This window comes from Bufo bufo, chromosome 6, assembly GCF_905171765.1.
Source record: "Bufo bufo chromosome 6, aBufBuf1.1, whole genome shotgun sequence".
NCBI lineage: Eukaryota > Metazoa > Chordata > Amphibia > Anura > Bufonidae > Bufo > Bufo bufo.
Genome location: NC_053394.1, coordinates 12,625,182 through 12,634,576, shown reverse-complemented (window position 1 = coordinate 12,634,576; position 9,395 = coordinate 12,625,182). Strand labels below are relative to the sequence as shown.

The window sequence follows — 9,395 nt, the reverse complement described above, 5'->3', positions numbered from 1 at the left end:
CGTCGTCTTCTGTCAAGTTGTCAGAAATTCTGCTCAGATGTTTCTGTTCTTGGAAAAGCTGGGTGATCCTCCATCACCGCTCTAATGGGGGATGTCACTCGGCTCTCCCAAGCTACTGAAAAGCAAATCTGCCCAGTTATATATTCATATAGGACAGGGTGATCTGAAGTGACAGACCCCGGCAGGCGCCATTCCGAAGTCCAGGAAAGTTAGGTAACAGCCCTTCAGAAAGACCACAGAGGTTCTCATCCGAGTTCCCTAGATACAGAAAAAAGTAAGAAACTGCAGATTATCGAATGGTTGTCACCCAGCTTTCTCAATGGAACAGGGAATGTAACACTAAACCAGGCATGTATCACATTCAGGAGCCTGGGAAAGCTGGGTGTCAATCCCTGTGCTGACCGTACTGATTGTCACCCAGCTTTCTCAATGGAACAGAAGATGTAACGTTAAACTAGGGAAATATCACATTCAGGAGCCTGGGAAAGCTGGGTGACAATCCCTGTACTGGCCATACTGGTTGTCACCCAGCTCTCACAATGGAACAGGCAGATATGACATTCGGGAGCCTGGGAAAGCTGGGTGACAAACCCTGTACTGGCCATACTGGTTGTCATCCAGCTCTCCCAATGGAACAGGCAGATATGACATTCAGGAGCCTGGGAAATCTGGGTGACAAACCCTGTACTGGCCATACTGGTTGTCACCCAGCTTTCCCAATGGAACAGGCAGATATGACATTCAGGAGCCTGGGAAAGCTGGGTGTCAAAACCTGTACTGGCCATACTGGTTGTCACTGAGCTTTCCCAATGGAACAGGCAGATATGACATTCAGAAGCCTGGGAAAGCTGGGTGACAAACCCTATACTGGCCATAATGGTTGTCACCCAGCTTTCCTAATGGAACAGGCAGATATGACATTCAGGAGCCTGGGAAAGCTGGGTGTCAAAACCTGTACTGGCTATACTGGTTGTCACCCAGCTTTCCCGGAAGCAGATAGTGGGTGATTCCAGGCTTTAGGCACACAAGTTTTTGGAACATTTTGTCCATCAGATAACGGGGATGTGTAATAAATCTGCTCTTGTGTAATACCTGGCGGCTTATTATAACGCACAAGGAATGGGGGTCAGTGTATAAACTGGTGGAGATAACCTCAGCAGGAAGCACTGGCGGGGGAGGGGAGTGTTATTTGGGGAGGACTCCTATTATATGGCATTATGTGCTTCCTGTAGATTATAAGGCCATTACGGATCATCTGGAGACTTAAGACCATAAATACGGGAATCTCCATGAGTTCCTGTCACCTCCTTGAAGTCCTCATTGACTTGTAATAACCATATAATGTACAGAATTAAAGATGCTATCCTGTATGCAAACTGGTGGGACTGGCAGGACGATATAGCCCTATAATCAGCCATATTCAATATCAAACTACCTTTTAGCTGTAATAACCCCATATAACGAGCCCAAGACCCGGACTCCCATGGCTCTGCAGAACTCTGCAGTATTCTAAGTCCTGATAGTTTGCTACAATGTATCAATACATGCAAGCATATCTGCATTGTCCAGACTGGATACAGTTGTACCAGACCCCCAGCTCTGAGCAGGACAAGGTTTAGGAAAGTTTTTTTTAGTCTCTAAATGTACACTAGAATTTTTCTATTCACTGACAGCAAGCGGGGATCTTGAAAATGATGAAGAATTAAAACACAAAATGCATTAGAAAGCTGCAGGATGTGTCCTGATTCTGTGACCGGGCCCTGTGATACCCGGGTCGGTGCTTCTTCAGGACGCGGCGCTCGGATTCCTTGGACCTGCAGTGAAAATGTTCAATACTTTAATGAAATGTTTATTTACAGATTTCAAAAGTCCATAAAGAATGTGGAAAGCGAGATAAAGACAATGCCCAGCAGTAAAGCCGCCGCCGTGCAGCCACAAACCACATCAGAACTAGAAAAACAGGTTTACAGAATATCTCCTGAAACAGGGCCAGGACATGGGGCTGCCATAGATGATGCAGATCGTAGTCCTTGTCCCTTGCACATTAAAGTGGAAGGACTAATGCTCCGTTACACTGCAGTTTTGCTAGTGAGAATGATGGGTGTATTACTTACATACAGAGATATTTTAGTTTTACATTGCAGTTCCACTTTGCACCACTAGAGGTGGTACAATCTTTCTATGGAACTTGCAACAGCGCCCCCAACTGAGAAGATCATGATGGCATTAGGTTTTCTGGTCCTCACCCGTGATGAACATTGTTCTGGATTTTATATATTTTGAAAATAATTGTATATATAACTGCGTAGTGACCCTGCCCCCTACTGGAGCAATGAGGGTAATGGCAGAGTAGCTTAGGGTATGTGGTGTCTACAGGGACTGCACAGAGGGTTGTATCAATAAAGGGTAAAGCAGACAGACCTTGGATACTCTGTGCTGTCCTCTGGCTGTATTATACTGTACTATATGGTTGTATCACGGCTCCTTGGGTACGTGTACATTATGTAATAAACATACAATGACTTTCTTCTGACTGTGCAGAAGATGGCTGCCATGGAAACTCTAGGTTTCTATATTTTGGCTGTACTGTGACCAAGTCCTGGTTGTATCAAGGCTTCAGCCATTCTAAGTATCACATGGCACTTTCCTTGTTCTATGACTGTATCCTGACTGTACTGTGCATAATGACTGTACTATGACTGTATCCTGACTGTACTGTGCATAATGACTGTACTATGAATGTATCCTGACTGTACTATGACTGTATCCTGACTGTACTGTGCATAATGACTGTACTATGACTGTATCCTGACTGTACTGTGCATAATGACTGTACTATGACTGTATCCTGACTGTACTGTCTCTGTATACTGACTGTACTGTGCATAATGACTGTACTATGACTGTATCCTGACTGTACTGTGCATAATGACTGTACTATGACTGTATCCTGACTGTACTGTGCATAATGACTGTACTATGACTGTATCCTGACTGTACTGTCACTGTATACTGACTGTACTGTGCATAATGACTGTACTATGACTGTATCCTGACTGTACTGTGCATAATGACTGTACTATGACTGTATCCTGACTGTACTGTGACTGTATACTGACTGTACTGTGCATAATTACTGTACTATGACTGTATCCTGACTGTACTGTGACTGTATACTGACTGTACTGTGCATAATGACTGTACTATGACTGTATCCTGACTGTACTGTGACTGTATACTGACTGTACTGTCCATAATTACTGTACTATGACTGTATCCTGACTGTACTATGACTGTATACTGACTGTACTGTGCATAATGACTGTACTATGACTGTATCCTGACTGTACTGTGCATAATGACTGTACTATGACTGTATACTGACTGTACTGTGCATAATGACTGTATCCTGACTGTACTGTGACTGTATACTGACTGTACTGTGTATAATGTCTGTACTCTGTATCCTTACTGAATTGTGACTGTATCCTGACTGTACTGTGACTGTGTAATGACTGTATTGCGGTTGCTGTATAATGGTAACAGTGTGACTTTATAATGACTGTACTGTGACTATATCCTAACTGTACAATCTGTATACTGACTGTAGTGTGTATAATGACTGACATGTTCCTGTGTCCTGATGTTATGACTGTATATTATGGCTGTACCGTGACTTTATCCTTATTGTCCTGTGACTGTATAATGACTGTACTGGGACTGTATTGTTAGTGTCCAGTATGGTGACTGTACTCTGTATGATGGCTGTACTGACTGTACTGTTACTATATCTTGTAGTTACTGACTATATATTGTAGGTACTGTATCTGAATACCCTGCCTATAATGTGACTGTTCAGTCTCTTGGTTGTACAGTCAGTGCTATATTCACCTTATATTGTAGGTAAGTGACTGTGTGTTGCCTGCAGTGAGATTGTACACTGGCCGTAATGTCCCTTCCCACATCCAGGTAATATAGTACATGCAGTATAAGTATACAGTAGGTGGGTACATTACACAATATACTGCCGGTACTGTCGGTAAGTGGCTGTTTCCTGCCCTCTGTCTGGTGCACCTACCCGAGAAGTGGGAGTGATCCCCGTCTGCTGTGGCCGAGGAGTTGTCCAGAAGTGTTGTCTTAGGGGCACCAGGTCCCCGCCCCCTCACAGGCTGAGGGTGTGGAGGGTGTAGAGAAGGCGAATTCCCACATGGGGGGGGGGGGGGGGGGGGCTGACGTCGCCTGTTCTCTGGTTCAGCGCTGATTGTGCAGCTATAAATGTCCAGAGCTGGAGCTCCAGCAGAAGACAAGCAGGATCTGTCCTCTCCTGTGATCAGACCAGCAGAGCCTGCAGATGACACAGCACCCAGTGCCTGGCAGAACCCTGTACACCCTGAGCACTGAGCCTACTACAGCCTGACAGCACCCACTGCCAACTGCACCTAGGACCTGACGGCACCCACTGCAAACTGCACCTAGGACCTGGCGGCACCCACTGCAAACTGTATCCAGGACGTGTCGGCACCCACTGCAAACTGCACCCAGGACCTGACGGCACCCACTGCAAACTGTATCCAGAACGTGTCGGCACCCACTGCAAACTGCACCCAGGACCTGACGGCACCCACTGCAAACTGCACCTAGAACCTGGCGGCACCCACTGCAAACTGTGTACGGGACGTGTCGGCACCCACTGCAAACTGTATCCAGGACCTGGCAGCACCCACTGCAAACTGTATCCAGGACCTGGCAGCACCCACTGCAAACTGTACCTAGGACCTGGCAGCACCCACTGCAAACTGTATACAGGACCTGGCAGCACCCACTGCAAACTGTACCCAAGGACTGGCAGCAGCCATCGCAAACTGCACCCAGGTTCTAGAAGCACCCAATGCAAACTGTACCCAAGAGCTGACAGCACCAGGCAAGCCCAGGGCGCTAAATCTTTTATAGCTTCATAGTATATGTATATAACCTATGCCCAAGGCTTGGAAACACTCCACTAGCTCCAAGAATTGACGTTCCTACAGGTTGACATCGTCTAGGCAACCCTGCTATAGCCTAAAAGAGCCTGCACCCAGCTCCCTCTGAGCAGAGCATCTCCTACAGCTTGCCTGCTGAACCTGCATCCAGATCCTCCAGAGAACCCGGGACCTGGCAGCACCCACTTCTCCCTACAGCACCCACCTTATTCTGGACACAAGATTCCCCACACTTTGGATCCTTGAAAGCTTATGGCTGCAATGAACTTTGTTCTTAACCCTTGCAGCTCTCTCCACACTGACCAAGGGCAGGACTGCACAGGTGAGGCCAGGTAAGAGGGTGGACTGTGTTACTCAGCACATAAAGAAGGGCAGGGGAGCAGCAGGGAGAGCCTTGCATGACTGGTCTGGGCATCACATCTGTAAGGAGTATTGGCATCAGGCACCAGGATCCTGGAGCAGGAGGGCATGGAGGCTATAGAGAACCCCTAAGTGGAGCTCCTCACCCTGGCATGGGTTAAAGTCACACACCCAGAAGTCTGCTGAACCCAGCGAAGATCAATTCAATATTTCATGATTAATTTCGAGAATTCGGTAGCTGATAGGGGGGGCATCTCTGCTATGGAGTGCCTAGGAGACTGCTCCAACAGCACCATGCAGAATGAGACTGATACAGACATTGCTGGACCCCCTTACTCCCTCCAGGTCACCCTGGCTCTCATCTCCCTGGTGGGCATACTCATGCTCTTCACTGTGTTTGGCAATGTCCTGGTTGTCATTGCTGTGTTCACTAGTAGAGCCCTCAAAGCACCCCAGAACTTGTTCCTGGTGTCCCTGGCATCAGCTGACATTCTTGTGGCTACCTTAGTCATGCCATTTTCCTTGGCCAACGAGGTGATGGGCTACTGGTACTTTGGCAAGGTTTGGTGCGAGATCTACCTTGCATTAGATGTCCTCTTCTGCACATCATCTATAGTCCATCTATGTGCCATCAGCCTGGACCGGTACTGGTCCATCACACAAGCCATTGAGTACAACCTGAAGAGAACCCCTCGTAGGATCAAATGTATTATCTTCATCGTTTGGGTGATCTCAGCTGTCATATCATTCCCTCCACTCATTACCATTGAGAAAGAGAGTGGCAAGATTGAGGAGCCCAAGTGTAAGATCAATGAAGAGAAATGGTACATCATCTCTTCCTGCATCGGTTCCTTCTTCGCCCCTTGTGTCATTATGATCCTAGTCTACATCAGGATCTACCAGATCGCCAAGAAGAGGACGAGGATCCCCCCCAGCAAAAGGAACAATGGTGAACCTGAAAAGAAGCAGAATGGCTTTTCAGACAAGGACTTGCCAGTCAAGTTGAATGGGGAGAATGCTGGAGGCTCTGGAGATGACCAGCACAGAGAAGCAGAGGCCAATGGAGTGGACATGGAGGACTCATCATCCTCAGAGCGTGGGGAAGAACACCAGTATTCCACCAAGAAGAAGCAAGACAGGGCTCTGAGGAGCAAGGGCAAGACCAAGTTGAGCCAGATCAAACCAGGGGATAGCCTTCCAAGGAGAGAGGAGGATAGTAGTGCCAAATCCTCCCGGTGGAGAGGGAGGCAGAACAGGGAGAAGAGGTTCACCTTTGTCTTGGCTGTGGTCATTGGGGTCTTTGTCGTGTGCTGGTTCCCCTTTTTCTTCACCTACTCCCTCATTGCCATCTGTAGCAAAAGCTGCAATGTCCCTGACACTCTCTTCAAATTTTTCTTCTGGTTTGGTTATTGCAACAGTTCCCTGAACCCTGTCATCTACACCATCTTCAACCATGACTTCAGGAGAGCCTTCAAGAAGATCCTGTGTAAGGGGGACAGGAAAAGAATTGTGTGAGACCCCTTGACCCTTCCCCTTCTTTGCAGTCTTTTTGTATGGATACCTATGGTGGGAGGGGGACTTTACCAAACAGACCTGAAGAAGCCCCCATCCCCTCCAACTGTCTCATGCAGTAAAAACTGGAGCCCTCAGAGGGAGCAGCCTGTCTTCGTTTTGTAAGGCATGCCGCTTTAAGTGATGATGATGATGATGATATTATTATAAATATTTTAATATATTTTAATACTAAAATGACCGCTCTGTATGATTATTGAAGGCCCCTTATCATTTATTTTTTATGGGTTTGTTGCCCCCATTGTTACAGTGTTGACTCTCATCTTGTTACATTGTATATTCTCATTACATTTTTTTATGCCTTCATTTTGCAGAAGGGCTGGTGTTAACTCTTTGTCTACCAAATCTTCAAACATTGGGTCTGTGCGTGTGTGTGTGTTCAGAAGTATTTCAGCAGTGAACAGGTTAATGTTGCTGTGCCCAGAGGTAGATTGGGGTGTAAAATAGGCGGCTCCGACAACTGCAACCCTCTTCTGCTAGGTAAACACACACTGCAGCCTCCTCCTCCTCTGTTCCTGTGCATCTGGTTATTTGGTGTCTGCACCATTATTATCATTTAAAACCTTAATTTGTTGCATAATAGATCTTCCCTGCTTGTTGTGCAGGAAAGGACATCCAGGCTGCGATTTAGGGACTAGACAGTCCTTCTGGACCAGGGAGGGGCTGCAGGGTAGATGATGAGCTCAGTGTACAAATGACCATAAAAGCTACTGATGGAAACTCAAGTCCTTCTTCTCTCCAATGGCCGTGGTGTAGTTGAATGCAATCTGTTGCTCTCTGTTCTCAGGTGACATTTGTGCTCTTGTAGTCACACTGCTGCATCTATGAAACCTGGGGATTCTTAGGTTCGGTGGCCCTTTAAGGGAGTAATGACATTACCGGGAGGGGCGATGTTATGGCGCAGCTAGAATGTTTTTTTTAATGCATTCACATGATAGTCCCCGGTATATCCACTGGCTGTATGTGTGAGAGGAGCAGGTAGTGTATGAAGAGTGAATGTACTGTGCAACCTGTGGCACTCCGCCTGTTTCGTTTAAAGCTACAACTCCCATCATGTTGTTTCCTGCAGGACATACTGAGATTTGTAGTTTTTGCTACAGCAGGTCACTAATCTGAAGGATCAAGGGACCTGAAGATGCCAAATTAATCTTATCGCCTAGTATTTGTACCAGGGTATGGGTAAAAAGTGCTCTCCAACCTTAGTTCTCGTGATTTCTCCTAAACTACAGCCCCTAATATGCACTGAGTTATGATTTGACTTTGGAGTCTACTTCATAGGGGGTGCAGATGTTGGAGTTGCCCTTAAAGGGAACCTGTCACCAGCGACCCTCCTGTCCAGCTGTGGACACATAGCTCTGGTTCCCCTGATGAAAACTCTTGCTTTTCTTTTGTTGATCCGAAGCTCCGTTCCTGAGTCATGGTACTCCGCTCCTTTCAGTGGCCGGCCCCTCCCTCACCGTTTTGATTCATAGGGCCAGGCAATGACAAAGTAGCAAGTGAGGGTCTGGCCACAGAAAGGAGTGGAGCATGGGTGCAGCAAGAGCAAGAGTGACGCCCTCATTGCACAAAAGGTCTAATTTGAATATTAAGAAAAATTATCATAAATCGGGAACAGATCCTCGGATCAACAAAAGGAAAACAGCATTTTAATAGGGTGAAGCACAGCTATGTCTCCATGCAAACAGCAGGACAGGGAGGTCACTGGTGACAGATTCCCTTTAAGTCCTTTCTCCTAAAGGACCCTAAGATACAGATTTTCAGTCTGAGTCCCAGGAGCTCCAAGCTACACCTTTGTATCCTATTAATGCCATCCTTACAGAGCAGCCATCAGAAAGTACATTTTGCCAAATATTTATAACTTCAGAGATTAATGTAAATACATCGCCTTTATAACTTATCCTGAGTGACATGTTGTATTATACTTCAGAGCTGCACTCACTATTCTGCTGGTGGAGTCACTGTGTACATACATTACTTATCCTGTACTGATCCTGAGTTACATCCTGTATTATACTCCAGAGCTGCACTCACTATTCTGCTGGTGCAGTCACTGTGTACATATATTACTTAACCTGTACTGATCCTGAGTTACATCCTGAATTATACTCCAGAGCTGCACTCACTATTCTGCTGGTGCAGTCACTGTGTACATACATTACTTATCCTGTACTGATCCTGAGTTACATCCTGTATTATACTCCAGAGCTGCACTCACTATTCTGCTGGTGCAGTCACTGTGTACATACATTACATTACTTATACTGTACTGATCCTGAGTTACATCCTGTATTATACTCCAGAGCTGCACTCCCTATTCTGCTGGTGCAGTCACTGTGTACATACATTACTTATCCTGTACTGATCCTGAGTTACATCCTGTATTATACTCCAGAGCTGCACTCACTATTCTGCTGGTGCAGTCACTGTGTACATACATAACTTATCCTGTACTGATCCTGAGTTACATCCTGTATTATACTCCAG

At 46.3% G+C, this 9,395-nt stretch overlaps 1 protein-coding gene across 1 annotated transcript; it reads left to right on the top strand.

Moving 5' to 3' along the window:
* Nucleotides 1-4,252: 4,252 nt before the first annotated feature.
* On the top strand, nucleotides 4,253-8,915 carry ADRA2A (adrenoceptor alpha 2A). The gene has a single exon (XM_040436821.1). It carries the CDS (start codon nucleotides 5,553-5,555, stop codon nucleotides 6,852-6,854), a length of 1,302 nt encoding a protein of 433 aa, XP_040292755.1. The 5' UTR covers nucleotides 4,253-5,552; the 3' UTR covers nucleotides 6,855-8,915.
* The last annotated feature ends 480 nt before the right edge of the window (nucleotides 8,916-9,395 follow it).